This window comes from Lissotriton helveticus, chromosome 2_1 (assembly GCF_964261635.1).
Source record: "Lissotriton helveticus chromosome 2_1, aLisHel1.1, whole genome shotgun sequence".
Classification (NCBI taxonomy): Eukaryota; Metazoa; Chordata; class Amphibia; order Caudata; family Salamandridae; genus Lissotriton; species Lissotriton helveticus.
Window position 1 is genome coordinate 2074495439 of NC_136059.1, and position 17279 is coordinate 2074512717.

The 17279-nt window shown below is 39.5% G+C and overlaps 1 protein-coding gene across 2 annotated transcripts in view; it reads left to right on the top strand.

The window, feature by feature from the left end:
* The window catches only part of PALLD (palladin, cytoskeletal associated protein), a 1062357-nt gene that overhangs the window by 23093 nt on the left and 1021985 nt on the right, over nucleotides 1–17279 (top strand). For both annotated transcript variants that reach the window (XM_078677029.1, XM_078677030.1), the window contains exon 2: nucleotides 1380–2929. In XM_078677029.1, the coding sequence (XP_078533155.1) occupies nucleotides 1410–2929 (1520 nt within the window). In that variant the 5' untranslated portion in view covers nucleotides 1380–1409. The remainder of the gene's footprint in view (nucleotides 1–1379; nucleotides 2930–17279) is intronic.

The following is a 17279-nucleotide window of genomic DNA, read 5'->3' on the forward strand; positions in this document are numbered from 1 at the left end:
TTTGTCTTTGTTCCTAGGGCTCTGCACCCGGTCCAAACCAGTTCTGGGGGGCACTCCAACATTTGTATACAGTGCACAACAGTCCCCACTGACAGAGTAGGTCCTGGCCCCAGATACATCACACGGGGGCAGAGCCAGCATTGTACAAGGCAGACACAGACCCATTCAGGGACTTCACCTCCCACTACTCCAAATGCAAATCTGCATATTCAGCCTAGCGCTGACTCACCCAGCCCCCTGGAGCCACTGCACCTCACCAGCTCCTGCCACTACAGAGCCAGACATGCAATACACATCAAGTAGGCACAAAGACACATAGCACACAGAAAAGCCCACTTCTAAAAGTGGCATTTCTTAAATAGTGATAATAAATCTGCGCACACCATTACGCAGCATTTATTACCACTATTCCAAACATACCAAACTTGATCACGCTACTCCTCTCATACCAGGAATTACCAATTACACACTTATCAGGAAATCCCCAATGCATTCCTAAGAGAGGACAGCCTCACAGCAGTGAGAAACCAAAATGGCTGTTTGTCACTACCAGGACATGCCACACAATTAAGGTACATGTCCTTCCTTTTACCTACATTGCACCCTGCCCATAGGGCTGGCTAGGGCATACCTTAGGGGTGACTGATATGTAGTAAAAGGGGAGTCACAGACGTGGCACCCACTTTATGTGCTACGTCACAGCGGCAGTAAACTGCGCGCGCAGGCCCTGCAATGGCAGAGGCCTGAGACAGGTTTGAAAGGCTACATTGGTGGGTGGGGCAATATGCTCTCCAAGCCCACCAGTAGCATTTAATTTACTGGCCCCGGGTATATGAGATACCACATTACTGGGGACTTATAGGTATATTAAATTAGCCAAACAGGTGTACCACGTTTTACCATAGATAGCACATGCTCTTTACACTGGACATCAGTGATAAAGTGCTAAAACCATTAACACCAGGTCAGAAAAAATACTAGGAGGAAGGCAAACAGTTCAGGGATGACACTGCAAAAAGAGCCAAGTCCAATAATTTAAAAAATGAACTTTTTTGTAAAAGAATCTATAAGAATTAGCATTAAATCACTGGTTACTTCCCCAAAACCTTTTTTTTAAGATTCACAAAGTGGCCCTTCCATTTTCCAAATGAATTTCCTCCCCAACTTGGGAGCTGTTAATATTTTGTATTATGGTGTACATATTCACAACAAATGCACAATAGCACTCGATAGGAGAAGGTCTTCATTAAAGTTCCCATAATAGTTTGTGTATTTTAGATGTGTGGGATTTAGTTTCTACAGATTTGGTAAAGCTTTAAGTGTGTACATTTTAATTTAAAGATTTCTAACTAAGTACACTTTCTATTTTTCTTTTTCAGAACCCGGATTTGTATGTATGACCAAACGGCATGCAAGATTGGACCTGTGAACAGAAGGTACCGATCTCTTTACAGCTGAAGGAGGCTTATTCTTCTGACAAAAAAGCTTTGAAGTCTTGCTCTGATACTATGTCCGAAGGTTCCTCCCTTGATTCTTTCTACGATTCCTTATCCGACCTGAATGTGGCAGACATGGATGGCGACTTACCTCCTGAACTGTTAGATTTTCTCAGCCAAGACGAGATCAACAAGAGTCTTGACCTCGCCCGTGAGGCGTTTTCTGGCTCAGAATCTGGAAACTTGAGCCCAGAACCAGAAAGTGTGCAATTTTTAAACCTGCCTTCCTTGAACCCCTCTCCTACGCCTGCTGAGAACACTAAAGAAATTAAGCCAGAAACATCAAACATACCTCATGTCAGTTGCCAAATGACAACAACAACTGTTAGTGCTACGTCAAAACAGGTGCCAACCACAAAAACCAGCAAAAACACTGCTGATGTTGCAAATGAGATTCAAACTATCATCACACCTCTTTTAGCTGCAAGACCCAGCTTAATCCGAAGCCTTCAATCTCAGTCCTCCACTGTAAAAGGTGCTGCAAAACATGGTCCAAAACCCATGAAGCCAGGATACAACAATGAGGCATCCTCCCGAAATGACCTTTGTAATAAAGCTGCTAGTTTCATTGAAGAACTTTCTTCCATTTTTCGAGACAAGTCAAAACCACGGGGAAGAAGTTCTGATGGAAACTCCTCTTCACCTGACAGTGGTTACCTTTCCCCAAAAAATGTCCAGACACCTCATAGCAAAGCTTCTACGATTAGTAAAAAAGTCAAACCTCAACAAGACGTTAAGTCTGAAACAAAGCTTCCGTCAGTGAGCCCCGTGGAGTCTTGCAAAGTGGGTGTTTCCCCTGAAACCAAGACGCAAGTCATTCAGAGGGGAGAAACTGTAGCTGAACATCATGTTGCAGTTGTAAATGACCACCCTTTGCTTCCACAGGAACAAGTTGCTGACAACCAAGTCCCAAATATAAGCAACCCCCTTTTAAATCCATATGAACTTGTGGCTGATCGCCAGGTCCCAAATATAAGCGACCCCCCTTTAGTTCAATGTGAGCTTGTGGCTAATCGGCAGGTCCCAAATATAAGCAACCCCCCTTTCGCTACATGTGAACTTCTGGCTGATCGCCAGGTCCCAAATATAAGCAACCCCCCTTTAGGTACATGTGAACTTGTGGCTGATCGCCAGGTCTCAAATACAAGCAACCCCCTTTTAGCTACATGTGAACTTGTGGCTGATCGCCAGGTCCCAAATATAAGAAACTCCCCTTTAGCTACATGTGAACTTGTGGCTGATCGCCAGGTCTCAAATACAAGCAACCCCCCTTTAGTGTCATGTGAACTTGTGACTGATCGCCAGGTTCCACCTGTCCCCGACCACCATCTAGCTCCACGGTTTATTCAAAAGTTGAAGAGTCAAGAAGTTGCAGAAGGAAGTATGGTCCAGCTGGAATGCAGAGTCTCTGGAAACCCAGCACCCCAAGTCAGGTAAGCCAAAAGAAGAGTTGGCTAATAGCACTGGGGTTATGATTGAGTATATTTGGCAGGATATTTGACAGGAATTCTTTGGCAAGCACCGATCCTAGTTGCTTGTGGCTTTTTGTGCATGCCTAGTTTAGGGTTTGTCAATTAAACTGAATATTTAAACCGTTCATTTACATGTTCTAATCAAGCTCACAACCAGAGACCCTAAATATTTGATACATTTCAGCAGTGCCATGATCATCCAGGTAATCACTCCAAGCGCTACAATCAAAAACATCAGATAAAATGGAATTCAGACTAGAATGTTAGTGTGCATAAAATAAAGAATCAGTATTTACGAAAGCGCAATGAAATGGCGACAAAGGTGAACTGAAATCATGGAGCATATTTACGAAGAAATGATGGAGCATTAGCCTTCTAGGCTTAACGCCACAGTCCACCACTTCTGGAAGGCAGGGCTACACCGTATTCACAACAATACGGTGCATCCCTGTGTTTCCCCCTGTGCTGGCGCTAATTTCAGCTACCAAGCGCTACCGCAGGCACCCTTGCACCATAGTGCTAGGGTGCCTGCATTGGGGGTAATGATTGTTTATGTGCAGGAAGGTATCTTTTCTGCACATAAACGGTCTTAAGTGTTGATTTGTAACTTTTATTTTTGCTGCTTTGTGCAGCACACACAGAAGATGCAACTCGTCATTTTTTAAATTATTGTTTACGTGCCGTAAGGGACATCTTCCTGCACATAAACAATCATGCACGGCATATTGCTGTTTCTATGTGTGCTGCACAATGCAGCACACATAGAAACAGCAAAACAAGAAGAAATAAAGCATTTCTCCTCCTTGCTCCATGTTAAGACCATGTTTTTTTTGTCTTAATTTTGTGCTGCCTCCTATTTATGCCACTCTCGTAAATTGGAGGCAACGTCAAAATCAATGGGTGTTGTGGCGTAACACCCACCGCAAAAACCATTGCCCCACCTTTTCACGCTAAGTATAGCGTGAAATGGTGCCTTATTTACGAGGCAACACTGCACTGTAAATAAGGCAAAAACCGTATCACCACAGGCACCTCTTTAAAAGTGACGTTCTGTGGCGATAAGGGCTTGTAAATATGACCCCATGTTTCTTGTTTTTTCAGCGTACAAATTACGTTGGCTGAGTTGGTAGCATTGTAATTTAGAAAACATGTGAGATCTGCTCTAAAAAGAGAAATCTAAAAAAAAATGCTGTAATGTTGAACATTGTTGTAGTTAGTCGCTCTTTATTGTAGGTTGTTTCTATGTAGTAGAGAAACCATTGCCGTGTGCATGTTTTGTCAGTTTCCGCAGGACGTGCAACAAGGACCCCTTATGCATGATCACCTTTACCCACAGAATGGATACAATCCTTTGATACATCATGCCCAAGGTGGGGGTGTAGTAGTATGTACAATGTTAGCACTTACACTTGTTGATACATTTGCTGGAATACTTTTTCGAATTTAGAAATTAGAAAACGTGTGTGCTTTAACCAATACAGATAAGAAATTGCATCATAATTGTAATCGTAAGTATGCAGGAAAAGTAGGTCATTGTGAAGACATCTGTTATCAGCGCAAAAAGTAAAGAACATGTTTGGGCTCTAAAATCAGTCATTTACGGTGTTTGAACCCCCCAACATATTACATTAATTTAAGTATTTGATGTGTACATTCATGATAGACAGTGTGTTATATTTTACTGTACATTTTACATTTTTTTCTTTACTTTTTTTATTATATGTATACAACTGTAAATTGATAGTGTCTACATATTATGTCACTTTTCCTGCCATCTTAAAAAAAATTATAGCACTGTGTAAAAAAGAAGGGGACAGAGCCATGGAGAGGGGGTGTTCTGGATGTTTATGCAGACAGTATCAAACTACAAGAGATAGCCCATATACCCTAAGGAGACTAGAGCAATCATCTGTAACATAAAATAATGTCTCAAAATTGTGTTACTTGGAGGTCAATTACATGTAGCACAAATAATTGCTGAGAATTAAATCAAAAGGGGAGAAAACCAGGGAGATATTTCTTATGTGATATACATTGTATTTTAGTGAACATACATATTTGACATATTAAGCTTCATATGTTCAAGCATATGAAAGGGTAGCACTGCGTTACATTGAATGACATGTAACCGATCAGATACTGTGCACAAGTGCTCATGAAAGATTGTGACTACGTAAGTGACACGTGAGGAAGTATGTACAGCGATAGTGATGGGTGAAACAAGGAACAAGTGGAGTTAAAATTTACATATTTGGGATACCCGAACAATGCATGGGAGTGAATACAAAAATAATCAAGAAGTCTACAGTGGAATTCTTGGCGCCCCTTTCAAGGATACCTCACTTGATTATCATCCCAACAGACAGTTATGTTCTAGTGGAAAGGCTCTGCTGGTGGTACCCCAGATCAACAAGCTCCGTGCGGGTGGCAAAGCTTTTGCCTATGTAGCCCGCACCTTTAGAACAAACTCCCCTTTGCACTACGTGTGTGCCTGATTTGCTTAAATTCAGAAACTACTGAAAACTTACCTTTTTTAGTCCGGCTGTCTTTCCACCTCTTATTTTGTGTTTCACTGTTAGCGCGGAGATACCCCTGTAGGGGTGAGTCCTGCGCTATACAAAACCCCTCATTCATTCATTTATTCAAGGGGCTGCTAGGTCACTGCAATGGTGGCGCTGCTGGCCTACTGTGGGCATTGTGACCATCACCTATACTACCTGCAGGGGCATAGCTTCAGGGAGGGGGTGTTTAATGTATTACACCCCCTATAATTGTATTTTGTGATAAATAGTTGGGGGCCTGTGCTTTCAGTCGAGGATTTCACCAACAATTTTTACACACACAGATAAATACGGACATATACTCTCTCCCTTTTTCTGTGTGAAAAGACTTTAAAACTGTTGGTCATTTCACAAAATAATGTGCTTTCTCTCACTTAGTACCCCTACCAATCTGCATACCTCTCCCTTTCTGCTGCTCCTTAAGCTCCTCTTGTGCGCCCTGCTTGTAGTATAATGTATTTTAACATTATGTGCCAGCGTGATTGTTGAGAAATCTGAAGGTCAAACCCCCCCCCACAATTTTACTGTCCAAGTTACGCCCGTGACTACTTGTCTCTATCCGCCAGGTATCTCATGGCGATTGGAGCAGGGAAAATACAAAACGACCTCCACATGCAGAAAGAAATCTCGCTGTTCCTTGGGGCATTTTTATCTTATGAGGAAATAAATTACCTCAGTGGGAGTTATGAGTTTTCTCTAAACAAAACAATTCGCCGAGTGCGTGCTTAAAACAAAATGCCCTCTCGACAAACCTTATGTGCTGTGAGGGATACACTATAGACTGTTAAAACCTTGACATAAATTCCATTTTGCTAAAGATTTTTTCTATCACTCTGATAAAAAGAGAAAGGTACCAGGCGAGGTGTGACATTAACAGCCGAGACCATTTGGAGGTCCGTACCCTCGGAAGTGGCAAAACACGCTATTTTTGAGGCCGTGGTCTGCAGGCGTATCATGTCTCCCAAGTTCATACATGTGTTAATGCTCTTGTACATACCACCTGAATCTAAACTGTCTTGAGGACAGCCTAGCAGACCTCTACAACTCCTTAATCGGATATGGATAGCCATTTGTGGTTGTGGGAGACTTTGTCTGTGATGACCAAGGTATTGTCTGAGCTTGAAGCAATTAGCATCCCTATCCACACTTGGTAACAGTCATATGATGGATTGGGTAATGACCTGCAGTTAACACAGACCTGCAGAAGCCTCTATTATCGTCCAATCATCCTTTTATTTCCTACATCCTGGACTGTCAGAAGTTGCAAGTCAAACCTACATAAGTAAGAAGAAAATGCAAAAACTAAAGCTTGTTGATGAACCTAAAGATGCAGGATGTTGAATTAGGTCTGAGACATGACTTCTCCCTGTTACCCAGTGGATCAATTTGCTTGTTTGTCCATAATCTCTTTAGCTGCTGTTTGAGATGATCTTGAAACCCTAATGGAGACATTGGTTTTCAGAAAACCTACGCCACATGAAGGCTAATCTTTCTGAAACCATAATGGAACGATGTACATCAGCATGTGACAGTGATCTGGAAAAGCAAATGTGCCATGTCGAGCATACAGCCACCCCGATGCGCCAAGAAGCTGCATTTTGGTGGGTGGGATGCAGCGACGAGTTTCAGAAACAGAATATTATCAAGAATACTCTCTGGCCCTTTACAAAGTTAGGTCAGATTGCCCAAGCAAACCTTCTGTTAGCAAGAATATTGCAACCATGAAGAATTTTATAATTAGCAGGGCCGGTTCTAGGATTTTTGTGGCCCTGGCCAGAAGGGCCCTTTAGTTTGCATAGACAGGACTCATTCAAGGCTGTCTGCATCTCAGGCAGCAGCCCCTCCCTTTCAGCCACCTACAAGCACCTCTTAACAGCTCACAATGGGCTGAAGGTGTGAGGATTAAGACTGCCAGGGAGCTAAACGGCTGAGCAATAGTTCTCCCTTTGTGCCTCTGCATGGATGTCGGGGGGAGAGGACAAACTCAGGAATGTGCCTTCTTGCAACTGGGACTGCCCCACACCCCGGGTTCATCTGGCTACACCATAGCAGTGAGACCAGGAAGGCCCCCACCTAAGATGGTATACTTGCAAGGTGGCATCTTTCATGCCATGGCGTGACTGTGTCGCATTGGTGTGAGGCCCCAGTTGGAAGGCTGACTGCGGGGCCCTGGGCAGCGGCCCACACTTCCCATGCCCTGCGCTAGTCCTGGTAATTAGCTTTAGAAGAGTTGCAATCTTGAGTGGAACATTTTTGTTTATGTCTTTTATTTAGTGACGTGAATTGTTTGCAATACTTAGTTACAGCTGAACAAATGGGGTGATTTCTGTAGAAAGTATTGCAGACAAAACATATTTGAGCTACTGTGTGCTCCATGTTGAGATGCAAGCCATTGCATCAGTTTACTTCTTCCATCTTGATGTTTAGCTTTCACCAGATTTACCATCTACAATATTGTTTGTTTTTATTTTTGCAAATGTATTTCAGCTAGAAGATACCTACAATCAAATATTAATTGTTACATGCAACTACATTTAAAATAAATTACTGAGTTTTCAAATCAGATGTAACCATGTGATTCAACTGGCTGCTTGCAGCAGTGAATATGAAACAATGTTTCACTTTTTTAAGAAGTTGGGTAGTATGTGTGCTGTTTGTATGCCATCCACTGTCCGGAATTTTTGCATTTCCCCGTGTGGAGTGGTTTGAATGTAATAACAGAGCTTGGCTCACTTTAAACCGGGAGGTATCTTCATCAAGCCCTAGAGCAGCACATGGTGGCCGCCGTATGTCAAAGCAGAAGGTCTGATTTCAAGTGTGATGTCATTATTTGACAATTTTTATCGAGAGTCATGGTGGTATTTGTGTTTAGACTTTGTTTATGGGCCCCTCCTTCTTTGTGATTAAAATAGTCAATATGTCTAGTACAGTGTATTGCTTGACATTCTTGTCACTCTACCTTGGGCTTTGGAGTATACCTCTGGCTATTAAGTAAAAAGAAAAAAAATGTAACACATATTGGAAGGAATGTGGATTGGCTGGAGGTGTGACCCACCATCCCTGCATCCAGAATGGCTTTCGGTTTGAAGCGTGCTTGATTGACTTACTGCCTTATTAGACTGTGCCCATTACATTCACCTACATAGCTACTATGTTTATATGTTTTGTGAGTTCGTTTCTATCACCCATGAGGGAAGGGGAGCTTTATTTTGAGGGCATGCCTACTCATGCATATGTGCGTCATTGGCTGCTGACAGGCATTGTAAAAGAGGGTGTCTGTTTATTTTCTTCCCCAGCCCTGAAATGATTCAGGTGCTGGTTCGTTGCATTGTTTTGTTACCTTGTGAGGGAACCAGAGAAGTATCCAACTAAATAAATAAATGCAAGCAATAAACTTGCAAAAGAGTAAAAGTTAAGCGTTGCGAGATGCCGCAGGGATCTGCTGGTCGCAAATCTGAATACTGGCCCATTCGGCCATTCATCCTATAGCGCAGTAAACTGAAAGGTAAGAATGGAAGACATATGAATACATAGTCCCAGTCCTAAAGGGCTTCTCAGCCATCACCGGTGACAATCAGCACAACGACCATATGTTAAACAGTGCTGCATTCTCAAACAAAAGATAAGTGCACAAAAAAAGCGCAGATTCAGATTGACCTAGTGGGGCATGATCATTAGCGCATAATCAGGATATTCCCATGATGGGGAACGTAATGTGGACCACGAGAGCACAATTTTCAATTCAGCATGCAAGAGTCTGGGTGAATTCTTACAAGTAGTTGTAATAGGGTTAGACAACCTGGTACAACTCTGTGTTTATGACAAGTGTGAAAGGTCATTTGCTACCTGGCCTCACAGCATTAGGATAAATCCAACAATCGTTGACTAGTTTTAAATCGTAATGCTTGAACAAAGAAAATCTTCCAATATATTTCAGTTTTTTTATCATTGAAGTGACTTTCCACTCCTGTGAGTCATTCTTTTTAATAATCAATCTTAGATAAGTCATGCATTAATGTGTTTTATGACTTCAGCATTCATTTTCACCTAGTTCCAATATGACCGCCAGCAGCTTTTGAATAATATTTAATTCCAACACTTATACCTTGCAGGCTACGTCTCTGGAATAAGTGCACACGAAGATTTCTCCTATAAGCACATATAGTCTCATTATTCCGAGTAAGTAGCTGTTCTTCTATTAATTCAGAACAGCAACATCATTCATCAGGAGTTTTTTGGTGAGCACGCTTTGACGACACATTAGGACCGGGGAACTTTTAAAGACTTTTTTTATCTTTTGTCCACATCACAGCTTCTAACTAATGAATATCGCTCCAGCTGATGGGGTGATGCTACTATTCTTTATCTTTGTGAGCACCTCTCCATAGCGTCATCCGTTCAAACATGCACAGCAATTTCATGTGCAAAAGCACCTCCCTCCTGTATATTGTTGTATAATTAAACAAGAACATCTATTGATTGTTTTTACAGTGGCCCCTGAAGAAGGGATCTTCTTCCCGAAATGCACTGGGCATTCATCATAACTTCATGAGAAAACATTGTTTTTTAATTAAATGGGAAAATATGTAATGTTTTTCTTATTTGCTTATGTTGGAGTCATAGAATACATTAATGCATGACTTATCTAAGATTGACTATTTGGAAGACTGGCTCACATAGGTGGAAAGTCACTTCAATACTAAAAAAAGTGAAATATATTTGAATATTTTCTTTGTTCAACCATTACAATTTAAAACTTGTCAAAGATTGTTGGGTTTATCCTAAGGCTGTGCGGCCATGTGTCAAGTGACCTTTCACACTTGTCTTTGAACCAATTTGTACATGAGGTAGGCAGCCGCATTCCTGACATGCATACCAAACAAATTGAAAACATTAAGAATCAGGCGAGTGAGTTCTTTTATGTATATTTATTTTGTATTTATTTTTTTATCGAGCGCCTGGTTACACCACTGGTGTGTTCCCGCGCTATTTACTCTATCAACAATTCGGGGAATCAGCACATCAGCAGACATAGGCCCTCAGCCCGCCGCTCATAATTGAAAGAGCCACGTTTAAAAAATAATTCGGAAGAGATTCTCTGATGGTTCCTCACGGAGGGACAGGGGTAGGGCGTTCCAGCTTTTCGCTGCCAGGTTTCCAAAAGAACGTGCACCCATTCGTGCTTTCTTTATCCTGGGAACTTTCACCAGGTGTGTCCCAGTAGGTCTAAGATGTCGTTCTGGATTGTAGGGCGTCAAAAGGTCCCGCAGGTAAGGTGGACCTTTGCCCTGCATGATGCGATGGCAGAAGCATAGTGCCTTTGGGCCTTTAAGTTAGGTACACACAATTAAAAACAGGTGTGGGCAAAACACTAGAGTAAATAACAAGTAACCTTAACATGTTAAACAAAGGTATGTTTTAACTGAGCATTCAGGACTGTCAGCAAACATTCAATGTAAGGTCAACAAAAAATCACTCCCAGTAATAGAAATCCTCAAGAGGGCGAAAGCCAGAGCAGTGGTCAAAGAATAAGAACTCAGTGCAAGAATTAAGATCAATAAAGATGGGATGTCTCCTACACCATTGAAGAAAACACAATAGAATGAAAGAGAAGAAAGTAGAGGTGTGAGCATAGAAGTGTCTTGAGAGAAAAGACTGGCCAGTAAGGAGACAACACAGCCACATAATCTGGTACACATTTCTTTTGCCAAATGAAATACACACACAAGAAACACATTACATAAAATGTGTTAAGGTAACCACACCCTTGAAATCAGCACACAAATGCACCCCAAAAAACACAGCAATAAATAGAGAACTGAGAGGTGATCCAGCGGGCTATAGAAAATATATCATAAACTACGCTACCTAACTTCATAACCTATAAACAAAATTCTAAACTAAATATGGACCCATTTATAAACCTGATATATTTTGGGCCTACTGAATCAGGTGGTCAGAATAAATCTATATACACATTATCTACAAACTATATATATATTTATACATTTGCAGAAAGAATATTGTCATTAGAATAAAACCCAACCATTTAAATGACCACCATAGGCGACGTGATCTAGCTAATAGTAACCTACACTTCTGAATAACCAAGACCAGCTTGTTTGTCAAAAGTAAGATTTTATTTACTAAATTATGGTATATAAGTTGAAAGTTTTATAAATGAAGTTTATTAGCAATAATGCAAGCATGATTATAATGAAATATGAGAAAATTACTATTTAAGCAATTGAAACAATTTTAAAGAAAATATATAAAGTTTAGCATTTCTAAAACCTAATTCCCTAACTAAGCTAAATAGATAGAAATTAAAGTAAAGTTCTTTGAGGATTCTTACGTGCTCCACGCAAAGTCCAGTAGCACATCACCCTCATCGGAAAGTCAGAAAGCAGCAGCCAGCCCAACCCTAAGGGCTTGACTTTTTATACCTTTCTACGCTAACTAAACTAGCAAAGGAAAGTTTTCAGAAATCTTCGACGTCCCATTGGCTGAGAGTGACAAGTGACATGTCACCCGTTTCTCAAAAAGTTCCACTAAATCATATTTCATAGAGACCATTGTCTCTTCCACGTGAAGCCAGAAGCTTCCTGCGTTTGCAACTATGTATTAAGTCATCCTCGCAGCTTCCATAGACTTTCATTACACTTCCGCGGATGCCAAGTTAAGGACTGACAAAATGTTCACTTTCGACCTTGGCCATGTCCGACAGAATGATGTCAGCTCATCAGTTTTTGCTTTGTGAATGCAGCTTCAATAAACGTTTTAATTCAGAATGGGCGTCTCGTGATTTTCTGCAGAATTATATGTCAGCTCTTTTTCTGCGGTTCAAATGACTGGGCCCAAAAGCAGGCAACTTATGTTTTCTAGTATAAAACAAACACAAGAAAAGTATTAATGTAAGAAATAATATAGATTCTGTATCCACCCCATGGTTTACTAATTAATTAACCCACCCGATTAATCAAAATGTTACCTAGCCATTGCAAACAAATAAAGCAGCGTTTATATTTACCAGTCTCCGTATTTCTATGAGACCCATATGCACCTAGAATAGTAGAAATGACATCACACAGACAAGGAAAAGCAAAACAAGCACATGCTTCTTTTAAGTTTGCAGCAATTAGTAATGACAAAAACGAAAACAATAAATTATTTTATTATTTTGTACGAACAAAAAGATGCAACAATTATGCACGTTTATGAGCACACATGTTAGTCCCCCCACGTGTAAAGTTTAATCTAAGTTGTATTAGCACAACATATCACAAATCATTAATGTTATTATTTATGTTATGGAAATGTGACTTTGCGAGTTTAAACAAAATTTTGTTTTCTATCTCGCTCCATCAACTCCCTCATCTGGTGATTAACAAATCACCACACCAGCACTCAAAATTTTGGTAAATTAAATTTTTAAGAAATCGATTCAAATTCATTTGTATCAGTAAACCTAAAAGTCTGTTTCAGCATAATCTTTGCAATTAACATGACGCTCTCTATGTAACTCCTGTAACTCTATCTCCCTTTCCTCTTCTTTTCTGAGTTTATAGATTCTTTTCTTTTCTTTCAACTGTTTCTTTCTTTTATGTAACAAACAACCTAATTTGGTCAAAATAAAAATGAATACTATTATAATCAAAGGTGCCAGAATCTTGCCAAGAATTGAACTTCCGATATTATGAAACCAGTTTTTAATTGCTTGAAACCTTTTTGAAAGTTTCCCTGTAAAATCTTCTTCTTCTAAAGGAATTATCTCTGAATGCATTTGTGTAATATTCTTAATATACATTTCAATATTCTTACTTTCATCAGGTATATATGTACAGCAATGTTGGACATGTAAAATACCACAGACTCCTCCCTCTTTTGCTAGGAGTATGTCTAAAGCAAGACGATCTTGAATTACCATGGATCTAATTGCAATAACTTCAACATTCACTAATTGAAACCCATCAGCAGTGTCAGTTGATAATCTATCAACTATAGTGGACAATTTTCTGATTCGCCCTGCATTTAGGGTTATACCAACAAAAGGTATTACAGCTTGAAAAATATCTCCCAGAACTTCGGTAAAAGTTTCTCTTTTAGCTCTATTTACATAATTATGAATTTTAAACAATCCTTCTGAATCTCTGTCAACATGAAACACTTTAGGAAAAACAATTCCCACATAACAAGTTCCATACCAATGGTCTGGAAGGTTGTAGTAGGCTTTGTCACCACAAACAAAATAAATCCCAGGAAAGATAGGATCTTTTCCACCTTTAAATCCCCAACCTCCCATAATCTGATAAGTATCTTCACAGTTACTTGCACCTACAAAATAATTATCAAAAAGTGTATTATCTCTTCTAATGCAAAGCTTTCCACTAACTGGTTTGTCTATGTGAATTGCAATATTTTCAAGCATTTTGCCATTTAATTTCTCATCTTCTTTTTGCCAGAAGGCTGACTTAGTCTGCTTGACTAATTCATTTCTCTTATAAATTGCTCTTCTCTCCTCAACCATATTCAAAAATGTCTTTCCTTCAGCACTTAATTTACATGTTAGATTATTCTTGTAAGCATACTCGTAAGTGAGTTCGTTAGTAACAAGGAAATATTCTCTCATTTGTTTTGCTTTCTTATGCTTATTTAAAGCATTATCAATCTTAACATTAGCAAAAATTTCGTCATAATTTGAATAGTAATATTCTAAACGACCAGTTTGATAAAATAAACTAGTTAATACACTACATGTTACAGCATAAGTGAGAGGAAGCATATTATATGTTACTCCCTCAGAAACAGAAGCAGGTAACTTAACACATACATAGCAGTCTTTTGCATCCATTACCTTTACATATTCACTCAATAGCTTTGTGAATGTATTACTTGAAAAATCACCTATTGATTTATCTTGATGAATGTTAGGCTGATGATCAATAACTTTTGCAGATGTACTATGTTTAGTTTGGCTAACCAGAGCTTTGCTTGTTATGTTAACTTTGTGTAATTCTCTATTCATTTCTAAAGGGATAATCACAGCTAGTACTAACCAGAGCAGAACTAAAATGAGCAGACATACCAGAGTCATCTTACAGCATCTTTTAAAAACAGAACACTTTGAAGTGCTCTCCTTAACATAAGGCATTTTTAGGTTAGTTTTAGCCTCAAAAATAAAAATAAATTTTAAAATTTATATACACCCCCCTTTTAAAATATATTTTTCTTTTATAACCCTAAACAAGATTTCTTCGACCTTATGTCATACATAAGTTTTCTTCTACTAAACAGTTTTTCTTCGACCTTGTGTCAACTAACAGATTTTCTTCAGCCTTTCGCCAATTTAATAATTCTGTACTTCAATCATTGTCACTAATTTCTTGTATTTCGTTTTCTTCTTCACTACTATCATATATGTCAATAACAGGTGGAATTACTAAGTAAGTCCACTCAGGAGACTTGTATTTCTGGTTTGGTCTTATTATTCTCTTCCCTTTTCTCGATATCACTTCAATTTTTCTTCCGACTCCAACTTCTTTTCCTGGACTCTTTTGACTACTTATTTCCTCTACTTGTTCTATTGGCTTTTTGATCAATCTTACTCTCAATCTTCCACCTGGCCAGTAGTCAGCTTTTCTCACGTACTTCTTCTTTGGTTCAGAATTATTTGATTCTGACTTCCAAGTCCTTTTCTTTCTGTTTTCACTTCCACCTTCCACGTCACTGTCTTCAGATTCGTAGTCTGAAATTTCAATTGACTCAGGAACTTCTCTATTCGGCAATTTCACTCCTTCAGGAACTTCACTTTGTCTTCCATCACTGGTACTCGGTAATTCGTTCTCCTCCTCTTCCTCAATTACCTCTAACTTCCCAGATTTCGGATTTTTGTTCCTTACTTCAGAGTTTGTTCTCTGCCTTTCGATACTCTCCTGGTCTGAAACTTCTTTTGGTTCAGCTTCTTTGTCTTCAATAGAGACAATCGAATCCTCAGTTATCTTTCCTTTTAACAGATTCTCTTCACCTTCAGAATCTATTTCAATTATTTCTAAGTCTTTTCTTGTCAGATTTCCATTCACTGGCACAGTTTCCAGATGTCGACTTTCTTGTCGATCTTCAGAATCTGGAATTACTTCACCTTCTGTTCTGTCTTCTGCTTCAGAATCAGAATCATCTGTGGTATCACTTTCAACATCAGAACTCTCAGGAGTTGGTACTGGAATAGTATGACTTGGATGTATCCAACGTTTCAATCCTCTGCACTTTACAGCATTAGTAGTGATCAAGATTATCTGCCTAGGTTTCTGCCATCTAGGAGCTAGACAATTCCTTCTCCGATGTACTTTCGTTCTGACCCAATCGCCAGGTCTCAGATCATGAGTCAAAACTTTTTCATTTGATTGAGCCTCAGTTCCCACCTGATTAGACACAGAAGTTACCATATCAGATAACCTTTTACAGTAATCCAAAATTGCACTGTCATTTATGCTCAACAGTTTACCTACAGGTACAAAAGCTTGCCTCATAACTCTTCCCATTAAAATTTCATGAGGACTCAAACCTGTCTTTTTATCTGGTGTACTTCTTAATGACATCAAAACAAGTGGAAGAGCATCAGTCCACTTAATACCTGTTTCAAGACACATTTTTCCAATTCTATTTTTGATTGTTCCATTTATTTGTTCTACTACACCTGATGCCTCTGGTCTGTATGCACAGTGTATTTTCTGCTCAATGCTCAAAGCTTCACAAATTAACTTCATTAGTTTGTTATCAAAATGACTTCCTCCATCACTCTCAATAGTGACTGGAAAACCGTACCTTGGGATGATTTCTCTGAGTAATAGTTTTGCTACTGTAATTGAATCACAATGTCGTGTAGGGAAAGCCTCTACCCATCTTGAGAATAAACATACAATTACAAGTACATATTTCAAACAGTTGTGTAAGGGCATTTCAATGAAATCCATTTGTAACCTGGTAAAGGGACCACCCTCTCGACCAATTATTCCTGTCCCCACCACTGATTTTCTGTTTGGATTCATTTGTTGGCATGACAAACACCTTTGACAAAAAGATTCAGCAATTGTTCTAAATTTGGTATTGAACCATGTTTCTCTAAAAAGTCTGACCATAGAATCTCTTCCTAGATGTGCAGGACCATGATATAATCTGGCCATGTCAGCAATCAAGCAATTTGGTAAGACTACTCTGCCATCTTTGTAAACCCACACTCCATCTTCTTCACGTGGTCTACAATCTGATCTTAACCATAGGTCTTTTTCTTCATCATCTGCTTCGTTTTGTAAATCTCTAATCTCATGCCATGTTTCTACAACAGTTGTTAGCATTAATGAATTTGAATCAGTTTCTTTACTCCTCTCCCGATTGTATGAATAATTTTTCCTTGCGCAGTACTTTGCTGTTTCATCTGCGAAGGCATTTCCCTTGGAAATATAATCAGTTCCTCTAGTGTGCGCTGCACATTTGACAATGGCAATTTCTTTTGGCAATTGTATTGCTTCAATTAATCTTCTAATGAAAACTGCATTTTTAATTGGTGATCCTGTTGATGTCATGTATCCTCTCTGTGACCAGAGTTGTCCATAATCATGCACAACTCCGTACCCATACTGACTATCAGTAATGATGGTAACTCTTATATCCTTTGATATTTCACATGCACGAATTAAAGCAATCAATTCAGCCACTTGTGCTGAACGAACTCCTTCAAGACATGATGCTTCTTC